Below are 13,189 nucleotides of genomic sequence, written 5' to 3' on the forward strand. Positions count from 1 at the left end.
ATGCAATTGTCTGTTGCTTGCAACTTAATACCGGAAGGGGTTCGGATGATAACCTGAAAGTGGACTTTTTAGGCATAGATGCATGCTGGATGGCGGTCTATGTATTTTGTCGTAATGCCCTGATTAAATCTCATAGTACTCATCATGATATATGTATGTGCATTGTTATGCCTTCTTTATTTGTCAATTGCCCAACTGTAATTTGTTCACCCAACATGCTATTTATCTTATGGGAGAGACACCACTAGTGAACTGTGGACCCCGGTCCTATTCTTTACATCTGAAATACAATCTACTGCAATACTTGTTCTTTACTGTTCTTCGCAAACAATCATCTTCCACACAATACGGTTAATCCTTTGTTCACAGCAAGCCGGTGAGATTGACAATCTCACTGTTACGTTGGGGCAAAGTAATTTGGTTGTGTTGTGCAGGTTCCACGTTGGCGCCGGAATCCCTGGTGTTGCGCCGCACTACACTCCGCCACCAACAACCTTCAACGTGCTTCTTGGCTCCTACTGATTCGATAAACCTTGGTTTCTTTCTGAGGGAAAACTTACTGCTGTGCACATCACACCTTCCTCTTGGGGTTCCCAACGGACGTGTGTCTCACGCGCATCACGCTACGCCGACGGTCACCATCAGCATAGCCTGTGCCAACGGCCTTCTGGGCTGTGCCGACGGCTGGCGGCCGTCGGCATACTCCATCTCTCCCGTAGTGCATGTAGCCCTTTATTTTCAAAAAATCGGTAATCATATTTTTAGTTTTTAAAAAATCTGAAAAAAAATTAGATGTTGACAATGATGAAATCTTCAAACGTGCAAAATCTCAATCTGAAATTCTTTGTATTGTGGACTACGTAAAATGACAAAATCTGACAGGTTTTATAGTTTGAAATGTACTATATTCACTATTCTCAGATCCACATATTTGTCATTTTTGTGTAGCCTAAAGTACTAAGATTTGACATTGAGATTGTGCATGTTTGTAGATTCCATCGTTGGCTACATCTAGGATTTTTTTCAGTTTTTTTTGAAACTTAAAAATGTGATTTCCAAAATTTTAAAAATAAAGAGATACATGTAGCTCGGCCTACATTTATCCACTCTCCCTCCATCCTAAAAACTTGTCACGAATTTAGATACGATATGGACTAAAATATATCTAGATTAACTAAACCTGCGATAAGTATGTAGAGACCAGGAAGTACATAATATTTTTTTTATCAGCGTGGGCATACAAATTCAAGAAGGACCTTAGAAAAATAATATAACAGTGCGGTCATTTTCTTTTACAAACAACAACCCACAGAAAATCATAGAAATGTGATCGAAACAAGACGTGTTGTCGATGATCGTTGACCTATCACGACTGAGCTTGCCGCCACTGGGAACGAAATCACTTGGGGAAGCAATGGCGATGGCCGCCACATATAAGTCGGAGACGATCCTCCACTCAAGCAGGAAGAAGAAGCTCGAGCATCGAAGACCGAGCATAGCAGGGGCCATCCTTGGCCGAATTCCGAAGATAGAAGCGACGAAAACATGCCATCATTTGGGATCTGCTGCCGAGGTCACATACTCCATGGGCCCCACCACCACCTCCAAACCGTGCAGAAGGTGGTTGCGCTTATTGAAGAGGAGGCTCACCATCACAGGGAACTCCGACTTCTTCCTCCATTGAAGCTCGCCGGGGAGCTTTGCTGGTGACCGTCCAGCACCGTGCCAAGGCGCCGGAGTGGAAGAAGACCCCCACCACCCCGCAAATCCATTGATGCCGCAACTACTCCTCCCCTTCCCCTCACCACCACGGCCAACCAGGAAGAGGAACAACAGCAGAGCAGTACCCCAGACCTAGGGGCGACAAAGGTTGACCTTATTCGCGGAGATCGCTGCGGTGCTCGCCATGTGCTTCCCGTGCAAGCTGAACGTGGTCATATTTTTGTTCTAACTTTTACAGATTTACATTTCACAACATAAGGTACACCTGTAATAAGTTTCCTTCATAATGTTCGTAAATCTACAAGAATAAAATCTCAAGCAGGCCTCAAGAATTACAGTACTGTGTTAGTTTTTCTTGCGAGGAAGACCTCAAGATCTATCCTGGTGTAGTGACAAACGGATCAATGTTAAGACACATCTCCGCAATCTCCTGATCCACACACACACACACGTATACTAAATTTTTCCACGACGACCTCGTGTGGCAGCCGTCCCCGGGCCCACCCCGCAAGCAGCCACCCCAGCAATCGTCACCAGCCACGTATCCTCCCGTCACCCTGCCGGGCCCTCCAACCTCCCCGCGGTCTCCCCGGCGCAACCGCAACCGCGGCTGACGCGCCGGCACGTCACGCGCGCCTCCCGCGTACGCCGCACTTGCACTACTACCTCCGCGCGCGCCGCGACTGGCGCGCGAAAACCGCGGTCGCCGTCGTCCTCTCCTCCCCGTGTGGGCCCTCGCTCGCCGGTGACGGTGGATGACGCCATCCCCCCTCCCCCGATGAGCTCACCGTCCGCCCTTTATATATCTACCCGCCTCTCCCAACACCCATTGCCCATCACACCACACCGCACCACGGAGACTCAACGCAACCGCGCGCACGAGACAGCGATCGATCGATCGAGAGGAAAAAGGCCGGTAGCGAAGCAAGAATTCGAGTAGGCAGCCGAGCAAGATGTACCAGGCCATCCCGTACAGCGCCGGGAGCCTGCCGTCGTGGCCACGGCGGGCGGAGGCGATGGCATCCACCACAGAGCCGGAGGTCGGCGGTGCGGCTGATCAGGCGAGGCTCGTGGACGCGGCGGGGGCGAGGGACGGTGGCGAGGCGGTGAGGAGGGCGGTGGCGGAGAGCCCGGTGGTGGTGGTGGGGAGGCGCGGGTGCTGCCTCAGCCACGTGGTGAAGCGGCTGCTGCAGGGGCTCGGGGTGAACCCGGCCGTGCACGAGATCGCCGACGACGCCGAGCTCGCCGCCCTCGCCAGCGCGGAGGGCGAGGTGGCGGCGCTGCCGGCGGTGTTCGTCGGCGGGCGGCTCCTCGGCGGGCTCGACAGGCTCATGGCCGTCCACATCTCCGGCGAGCTCGTGCCCATCCTCAAGAGCGCCGGCGCGCTCTGGCTCTGAGACAAATCCATGCATCATGCATGATCCGTGGACGGAGTAATGATATTATTAGTACAGCTAGCCGTTTGATTAGGACTTGATCATCTTCTCCATCTCTTTCTTCTTTTCTCCGTTTGATTCCCGAGAGATAAAGTGAACCGGTGATGTTCAATCTCCGATTCTCTTGCTTGGAATCAATAATGGTACGGTGTTGCTACTTGAGATAGCTAGATAGATATAGGCTTAAAATTCTTTTAGGGGATGAAAAAATTAGGAAATGTTGTGGTTTATGCTGCTTACTATTTCGTATTTATTTCCGATCGAACACGCTTGTAAATACATCGATGAGTGATGAGAGATGTACTATAAATTTGCACTATCATTTTGTACAGCAGCTCTTGTTCTTCTGTTGATATTGTTTTCATGAAATGGCACTGTTCATTAACACTTGTAATCCGTGGCCGGTGGTTGTTTGCTGCAGCTGGTCTCTTTCCTGATATTCATGTTTGCCACCAGAACACTCAAGCTATAGCTAAGCTGGCGCCTGCAGATCGATCGCATGGTCATGGTGGATGTAATTAGTGCAACAAGGACGTTTGGTCGTCGGTTAGCCTCGCACACCTTGTCACTGCTAGCTTTTCTTCTTCTTTTTATCACATAATATAATAGCAACAAACAACAGACCACGATTTCTTGCAAGTTCCATTTTTCCATCCTGCGAACAAGCTGTCTTTCAAAGTGCTAAAAGTACAACAATTAATTAATTTCCTGTTTTTTTTGCGAAAAATCCACCGACCAATTAATAAACATCAACATAAGTACAAAGAACTTTAAAAGTAATAAAAATTATAAATAGATTTTTAGATCACCCAGCGAAGACTACAAGTAGTAGAGTGAGCCGAAGGCGCGCCGCCATTCTCACTCTCACCCGCCAAAGACAGACATGGCTTGTCGTAGTAGAGCTTGTTGTAGTAGACGGACGAGGAGTCGTCGTGCTAACTGCTAAGTCCCCAAGAACCAACGTATTAGAGCAGAAATCATCGCTAAAGATGAGAACCATAGATCGGAGGAGCCAGAAACATGAACTGACACAAACATCGATCGGATCCTAGGAGATCTATCGGGATGACAACTCAAGACACCCTCTGTCGGCACTAGGCGCACAGTCGAAACGGGGATAGAACGGAAAGGACCTCATTCTGACTTTAGGATGTAGCCGTCACCTCAACATCATGAAGAAGACACCGCAAATATCTATAAAAAAAAGAAACGGAAACCTCCCGCTAGAGAGAAACCGTGGTCCGCCACACCGACACGGCCCCAAGGCTACCGAAAAGCAGGGCGGACCAGCAGTGTCGCCAACGGGGAAGAGGGGTGGGGGTGGGAGGGGAGGGGAGGGGGATCCTAGATTAGGTTTTTGGAGCGCCTCCTCTCTATCCCTGTAATACTTCTTCTTTCAGCTCATTAGTTCTTTTTAGGGTTTCAGCTCATTAGTACACTAAGCTAATTGGAGCTGGGAAGAAGACAACCCCATCGTTCGTTCAGTGGGCCGGTTGCACGGAACGGGCAACGAGCGAGGTAAGCAAGCCTCACACGTCGGCATGTCGGCCTCTGCAAAAATGACAAGACACAACTAAACGGCCGGCACGTACTATGTAGAAATATATATATAGATCGCTGGCTGGCTACGGTATGGAACTGTGGATAGGATTTCCGTATATGCATATTGTTCGGCCGGTGGGGCAACAAAGAAGCGGCAGCACATGGCATGAGTTGTCAAGGACAAAACCCGCACGAAATGGACCTTGGGTGTTTCTTTTCCTTTGTTGCCGTTGAATACGCACCAAAACAAAATCATGCACGTCGGTACCCTACGTCAGACTGGCCGGAATGGCACTGGCTAACTAACTCAGAGGATAGGACCGGTTTGTCTCAAAACAAGAAGAATAATCCCGTCGGACAAAATTGGATGTGCTGATCGGAGAAGGTTCAAATTAGAGTCGGCATACTTCATAAAATTTTAAATTCTTGCTAAATAGAGTAGTAATAAAAAGTAAAGAAATACAATCGTCAAATTAGCAAAGTTTGAAATCCTTTTATGTGCTGTTACGCCATCCCTGGCTAGCGGGACACCTATGCCAACCACAACAGCTTCTTAAGACTTCTGTGACATCCTAGCCCAGGGTTTAATAGGATTGATAGGATACTCATGTTCACAAGAATATTTTCTGGAAGCTCATGCCCAAAGACCTCTGAAGTTAATACATGGTGCTTGGCCCGGAGCAATTGAGGATTGGTGACCGACTGGGAAGTCATTTTCGGGTGTGCATGAGTGAGCACAAAGTACGCTGAAAAGACTACTGTTGATTTGAGGGGCTAGTCTAGATGTTCTAAAAAAGCTGCCATGTGTAACAGGTGCATAAACCGTGGCACATTGCTGGTGTGACCCGTCGTGGCATATGACATGGCACATGTGTCTGCACTAGACGCACATACATGTGCCAAGAGGGGAAGTTCACTGGCTCGGGATCAATCAACGAGGACGTTGATTTTTTAGGGGGGGGGGGGGGGGGGGGGGGGTGAGTGTGACATCCTGACCGAGGGCTCAATAAGATTGATATGATACTCATATCAATAAGTTGTGACTTTTTTTTTTTTCGAAAACTCATCCACAAAGAACTCTGATGTTAAGTTTGCTTGGTCCGGAGCAATTTGAGGACGGGTGACCGACCAGAAAGTCATCACGGGTGCGCACGAGTGAGGATAAAATATGCATAAAAGATTAATGTTGGTTTGTGGGGTTAGTCTAGATGTCCTAAAGAGTTGCTAGGGTAACAGGCCCGGCCGGGGGTGGCTAGGGTGTTACAACTTCACATATAAGTATTTTAGTTTGCTAAAACTATTTACATTATATAACGGAGGTAGTATATAACTAGTTAACTTCATGGCGGGACAAGGAAATTCCCCAGCACTAGTGTTTTATGCGAGGTAAGCTGATAGCTGCAAAGATGGTGAACCATGCAAAGATGGCAGTAGTCCGTGGCAGTAACCCGTTGGTTCAATCAAGGCAGTGACTCAAGCAAGCTGGAGATAAACTTCTTCGAGGAGCAGATGGAGATGACGTAGGGAAGCAGTAGCACAAATCTATATGAAAGAAGCATTTGACCAATTGTGATTGGAGTCTGACGTGGGTACGTAGTGGCTAACGCATGCTCCGATCACCCAAAATTGACCTTTTCTCCTAGCGGGGAAATGACACGCGGTATGATCGTTGAAATTCCCCTGAGCTAAAAAGATCGCTGCATGAGCTGGTAAAGTTAGCACGTCACAATTCGCATAGATTCAGCCAGATGAGCTCCGCAGGGTGCAACCTCGAGAATCACGTGGTGTGAAAAGGTATTAGGTGAAAAAGAGAGGAGACGACGGTGGAGTTTAAACTGAAACAACTCAAGAGTTTCTAGAAGATTGGAGGAATTCTGAAAGTCAATAATCTCCGGATGATTAGAGCGAGTATGCTGAAAGCCTGAAGCCCTGAAAAAATGGTACATATGCGTGGATTTTTTTTCTCTCGAGCAATTGCTAAATTCGCTTCTGATCGTGGAAAGTTCTTGGGAAACTCTGGCACATTTCTTGAGATACTTTCAGGCATGACGACCTGAATTTCATCTCGACAAGGAGATGACACGGCGCCTGAGTTCAAATTCAAGTTCAGCACAAGCAAACTACCAACCAACCAGGAGACGTGATCACGAATTAATCCATCGACGTCAGGCTAAGGTCGAGTCTAAACCCTATTAAAAACAGGTAGCTAGATGTAATCAGGTGACAGACTCCGACGTGCACACCGTCCGTCTCCCGCACCTACGTGGCACGACGAAGGCCACGGTACGACGTGGGATGAAGATCCGGGGAGATCGCACCCTGACATCAACATGTTTGACAAGAAGCCAGCGGTTGGCCAGGACGTACTCTTCCTGGTCGATGTCACCACCTCCGCACATGTGCTCGTCAAAGCACCTCTCACATACGTCACGTAAGTTGGTTTAAGCATCACTGCCTTTTATGTTTTCCAGCCCATCCTAGTGGAAGACTTTGGCTAAAAAAACATGTGATGAGGACCTGGTCTTTGTTATACTACATAAGGTTTGGCTGCAAACTACGGCTCGATCGGCTGTGTGTGCTCTGAGCATCAATCTAATGGAATATGTTCCATTGGCCAATCCAATCAGTGGGATCTTTATGTTCCTTCTGCCAAACCACTGGTTCGAGTCTGGCCTATCACATCTTGCTCTGGGGCATCCAATACCCCAGCAAAAGAACACGGATCTTCTTTTACGTTTGAGTGGAACAGAAGCCAGATGCTAGGCAGATGAGGCGTCGATGTCGTCGTGCTCGTGTCAGTTCATGCTTACTTTTTGCAAAATACCATAGAAAATTGCGTATTTATCTGTTGTAAATTCGAGAGATAAGACCGCGGAATAGAATGGATTGTATTGTTCCAGTATACGTGGCGAGCGGACCTCAAATGGCGGGTTCAAGCGTCTTATCCGACCACGGAGATGAAGTCATGGGATGGGCAAAGAGTGCTAAGCTGCTGTCATGCAGTTGGCCCATGAAAGCAACTGATGGTGTGGCCGCTGCCTAGCTAGACAACCCCTCGAGTGATGCAAGAGCCAAACCCCAAACTGTGTGTATAGCCAGCCTCGGAATCATAATATCTGGATTTCGACATGGGCAGGGTGTCGAGGTAGGCTCACCACGACAAAACAAATGAGTGATGATGAAGCCAAACAAGCAGGCCGCACACAGAGAATGGTACTGTACTATTAACGAATGAAACCCTTTGTACGGATAAGTGCATTTCAGTATTTCATTTTTGAGATCATATGAAAGATCTGGGCAACAAGATTGCAGAAAAGGTTTTTGTTTGGACCAATCATCTCTATGAATAGACCTCTTGGTCCTCGATGTGACAGAATATGTTTGATTCTTACCAAATTACTGTGTTGATTGCACACAACATAGGGAAATCAACCAAATCGTTGAAAACAACATTAATACTGTTACAGGCTCTGCAGTTGAATGATTTTGAATCCACTTGAGCCGTCGAGCTCAAGAGGATTTACAATTTTGCATGTAGCTTGAAAGATAGAAATCAGTAACGATTACCCCAGAACAAGTAGAACTGGGGCAAAGTGGCCATGCAACAGAAAAGTGCATACAGTGCACTAGCTTTGTTTCGGTTAGAATTTCAACCAGTTAACAATTCAACATACTACAAAGATGTGACTAAGTACAGATCATGAAGGTACAGATTGACAGTTTGAGATTTCACAGCAAGTCAGTCTTCTGTACTCCTGGTCAGTATGACACAGACCTAGCGCCAAATCAACACATGCGGATGATGGCGAGTGAAACACATGGAAGCAGGTTTAGACTGTCATACCCAGTTCAGTATCTCCATGTCTCTCCATACCGACGGGTACATGGGAGCTTTGAAAAACAGCTTTCTGAAAGGTTTGCTACTTAGATACATGAAGTGAACAAAAGTCAGTAGGTCTTTGTCTCCGGATAAAGGATCCCTGAAGCTAACTGACAGCTCTTTACCTTCAAAAGTGTTTCTTCTATTTCTGCAACGAATCAAACCATGAATCAAAATCATCCGAGACATTTGAGGAACCAGAATGAGGCACATGGGAATTTGAGCTGTTCTGCTGTGCCTGTGCAGGTGTAGTTTGTTTCTTGTCATTCAAGCAGACCGGGAAGTCTGCAAGCAAATCATCCACTGAATCATCAATAGAGGTTACATCAATCTGCTTGGCATGTATGAAGTCAATGTTGTTGTCAGAGTCAAAAGTTGGTTGAGAATTTAAGCTTGATGCGGCAAAACCTTCATTCTGGACAGGTAAGGAAAGCAAGGTATCTAGATCATCATCAAGAGCTGAAAGTGGCGGCAATTTGGACGAGGTGCCAGACGTGACATTCTCATTTGATTTGTTGATCTCCATATGTTCCAAAGTTGAATGGTTTCCAAACGACTCATCTACATTGGAGCTAGAAAGGTGAGTCCCACCAAGTGAATTAAGAAGCATGTCAAGTTCTTCTTCTGGAGCAACCATCTCAAGCTTCGACTGTTTGCTATGGCCTGTACTTGGAACAGTATCAAGTTGAGCACTAATTTTGGGCGATGCTGTAGTTTCTTCTTCTGCAAAACATCCAAATGATAATTGTATTCATTTGGTCATTAGAATGAATGTTGCTGGCGTGGATGTGACTACCTTTCGCATGCTTTATATCCTTCAGGTTATGTTGAACCAAACTTTCTTTAGCATCAGTCTCCAACGTTGTGTCACATTGTATCACTATTTCATTGTCTTCGTCTTCAGAAGCAACATCCTAATAATAAGATGAATCAGCATACAAAACAGATGAACAGAGGATATCGAGTCAAGCTGAAAGAATTTGAAAGAGGCTCAAGCATACAAGCATGTTTAAAAAAAATGTCAGGTAAAATATATCTCTACAATACTATAGTATAGCCGTCTTGAATTGGGGTATACCACCCTCCTCCCAGCTTCCCACCAAAACACCTATGAAGCTATTGTAGCTGTTCATTTGCAATACAAAACTATCATCTGCCGTTCATCAAGCATCCCCGGGAATTATCTAACAGTCCAAATGCGCTGGATTCGCCTGTCCTTGCGCGCACCCAAAATCAGTGTAGAAGTCTAGCCCAAGCGTGCGTGTGTGAACGTCCTAGGAGCTAGCCGATTTTTTTAGAGAACTGCAATCACTAAAGACTTGCAACATGGGTGCTATGAGCCGAGTTTTTTTTTTGGAGTCAGAGCTATGACCAGCGAGCGTTCTTGCCGCGTGAACATGAGTTACCCGGGCAGTTTGTCCCTTCACACAGGGTCTCTTGCGGCCAATTTCATCTATAATAGCAAAGTGATGGTGGTTTCTTAAAAAACCATCAAAATTCATCTTTCTTGTGGGACAAGAACTTACCGATTATAGATATGTGCTAAATGAAAAAGAGATACGTGCTAAATGAAAGAGATATACAATAATCAATAATATTGATAATCTAAATGTCTCCATCTGACATGGTTATATTCAAATAAGTTTTAATCTCCATATTTTTCTGAATTGTTTGACCGACCACTTTTGTCTCCTATTTGAAACTCACCTAGAGTAAGAAATCAAATTCAATAAAAGTTAGTAGGCGTAAAACAAAACCTTAATTCTTTCGCGCACATATTGAGCTATCCATATTAAATTTGTGTTACTTCGTAAAAGAGAATACATCTACTTCATATATATGAAACAACTTAACTGTAAGGATCCCAGTTTGTAATATATTTCCTTACATCTTCTCTTTTGAAGCTATACTATTCTACTCATATGCCACAACATGCAAAGCACGTGGTACTTACTAATACTAATAAAGTAGGCCCTATATGACACAGGCAATGGAGGGGGGTGGGGGGGGGGGGGGGGGGTCATTTGCTTCGATGAACAACGACAACCCACAGTAGCAGGTTCACCATTATCCACCTCAAATTATATTATGAACCATGCAAGATAAATTAAGGATGGAGGGGTTAACAATCCCGAATATAGTGGCTTAAACAGATAAATAGAGATCAAATGTCCGCTTATCCAATGAAGGAAAAAAAACTGCCATCCACCAACAAAAAAGACATCAACTAAAATTTTATAGACATTTTATTGCTTCCATGATGATAGATTTATGTAGTGCGGGAAATTCCCATGATAGCGAATGTAGGAGCAAGCAGTGGCCACAATAGTCAAAAGGTCAGATACTGAACTACCATGTCCTTGTGGCAGAAAATTGAGTGATGGGTGGAATAAATTATCGCAGAACAAAGCAGCCGGATATCAGCACTAGCTAGGAGCTGGCAACTACTAGTCACATTCAAGAAAACAAAGGCATATATTTTGATTGCAGCTATGGAAAATTAGGTTTGCATAACAAATGGATCTGTTTATGGTTGTGTTTATCAGGAAATATGGACTAGGATTGCATAATTTCTTTGTGTACAGATTGGATTAGACTTCATCATCCACTCTAGTTTTATATCAGTTGGACCTCTCCTAATTCAAAAACATCATAAATCTGTTTACACCTCCATGATAACAGATGTTGTCATGAGTTTATCTGTCAACATTCCTACTGCACATGATGCCAAGACCTGCCTATATTAATGTACTGCATTAGCATATTCCGAAATTAAACACCGAGTATAGACTGTTACTTACAAATTACCAACTGGAACCTAATATTGCAGTTCAGGTATTAAAAAGAGAAGGCAATTGTGTAACCGAATACGATAGCCATAAACCAGGAATGTACCAGATCTTCAGGCAGTAGATCTTTTTCTATAAAAAGCCTCTGATAGAGCTTAACTTTCGAAAGCTGGGTGGCCAATGCATGGAGATCCATGGAGAGAAACGGCACCTGGAATGAGGATAAAATTTAATCATGTATGAATATGAAAAAGAAATGATGGTACTGGAGGGAAGAAGGCGCCAAATCCTAAACAACAATGGCTCCAGGATTTCTATATGGATGGTAAGTCAACAACCACAAGGCTCTAGCAATCCTAATAGATCTGCGCATTACTTCATATCCTTTTTCTGTTCAATAATCTAATGCACTATCTATTGTTTATTTGATCAAGAAAAATTTCATTCCACAAACTTTGACAAGACACTCGACAAAGGGACCAAGGGCTACTCCTGCCATGATCCCAAGCATTTTTGAAAAAAAGAGTTTGCTCCCAGTAAATTATCTATACCAACTTTTCAGACAGTATCGGACCCTAAGGGCTTTGTATGGAAAGGCAAATATTGGGCGTAAACCTCACATACCCAAATAAGCTCCAAAGCTGTTTTGTACAAATTTGCGCAGAATAATACATTTCACAAAGATGGCATAGAGCATAGGCATAGTATCAGGTCTGTACCTCAAAATCAGGTGCCAGGTCATCATCTAAAATGAAATTATCGTCTTCAAACCAGGACGTAATCCCTTCCCCTCTAGCTTCAAGCATAGAGGTAGAAGCCTGCATAAAACCTAAAAACAAACAGTAAATATCAAACAGCATTAGCAGCACTGAGAACAAAGCAATCTCATCATACACAATAGGCCACTTCTCACTCAACATCTGTTATGTTCAGCACGGAAATGAATCTGAGAATCCACATATCAATTTGCCAATGGAACTAAACGGTGACCAGTGATTATTTTGGTAGTAATTTTTAACACTGAACCTGACCAACACAGGACATCTGCTCAACTCAAGTGCTAATCGGAGCATGTAATTACTAGTTTCCTACTGAAATGCAAAGGATACCTTCTGATGTTTGGCATACTCGATTCTAAGTTGGCATTGGAGGTAAGAAGATTTTCTTAAAGTGTTCATAGTACGATTTCAATCATGTTTAGAGGAAGGATCGCAGGGATCACCAAATTGGCCTAAGCATGGTTGAGACGATCAACTGAATGAGGTTAGTCAATGTACAGATAGGTGAGACTAGAAGTCCCAGACGAAGCTCGGCGGGGCTGCCTTACCAAATGACGAATCCTGGGAGGCGAGCAGGCCCGCCGCGGCGAGGCCCCGGTCCTCGCGGGGCTGGGCCCGCGCCTGCTCGAGCAGGTAGGAGAAGTCGGCGCCCTTGCTGCGCGGCGCCACCTCGCCGGTCCATTCTGCGGGGTCTTCGGCCTCGGGTTCGGACTCGTAGCGGTCCCAGTTGGAGGGGAGGTTGCGGCTGCGAGGGGCGGAGGTGGAGGACCCGCCGCTGGCTGCAGCTGCGCGCTTCTGCTTGTGCGCCGCCGCCGCGGCGGGGGTCTGGTGGGTGCGGCGGCCGTGCACCGTGTGCGAGCGCTTCGACCTCGCCGCCGCCTTGGGATCCATTGGGGGAGGGTTTCGCGGTGCGCTTCGGCTTCGGTGGTGTGTTTCTTCTTTTTGCAGTTTAACCCCCAACACTCTACACAAGAAGATGAGACAAAGCTCATAAAGGTTTGATCTGTAAATGAACAGGGGTGTTTCTATAATTGTGTACTT

The 13,189-nt window shown here is 45.6% G+C and overlaps 2 protein-coding genes across 2 annotated transcripts; one reads left to right on the top strand and one right to left on the bottom strand.

The window, feature by feature from the left end:
• The first annotated feature begins 2,530 nt into the window (after positions 1-2,530).
• Positions 2,531-3,505, top strand: LOC127327570 (monothiol glutaredoxin-S9). The gene has a single exon (XM_051354345.1). It carries the CDS (start codon positions 2,676-2,678, stop codon positions 3,117-3,119), a length of 444 nt encoding a protein of 147 aa, XP_051210305.1. The 5' UTR covers positions 2,531-2,675; the 3' UTR covers positions 3,120-3,505.
• Positions 3,506-8,300: 4,795 nt separating this feature from the next.
• LOC127327571 (uncharacterized) lies at positions 8,301-13,117 on the bottom strand. Its single transcript, XM_051354346.2, has 5 exons — positions 12,697-13,117; positions 12,089-12,198; positions 11,476-11,580; positions 9,377-9,494; positions 8,301-9,303 (listed from the first exon to the last, which is right to left on the bottom strand). Exons 1-5 carry the CDS (start codon positions 13,037-13,039, stop codon positions 8,723-8,725), a joined length of 1,257 nt encoding a protein of 418 aa, XP_051210306.1. The 5' UTR covers positions 13,040-13,117; the 3' UTR covers positions 8,301-8,722.
• Positions 13,118-13,189: the final 72 nt, after the last annotated feature.

Source organism: Lolium perenne, chromosome 1 (genome assembly GCF_019359855.2).
Source record: "Lolium perenne isolate Kyuss_39 chromosome 1, Kyuss_2.0, whole genome shotgun sequence".
NCBI classification, from domain to species: domain Eukaryota; kingdom Viridiplantae; phylum Streptophyta; class Magnoliopsida; order Poales; family Poaceae; genus Lolium; species Lolium perenne.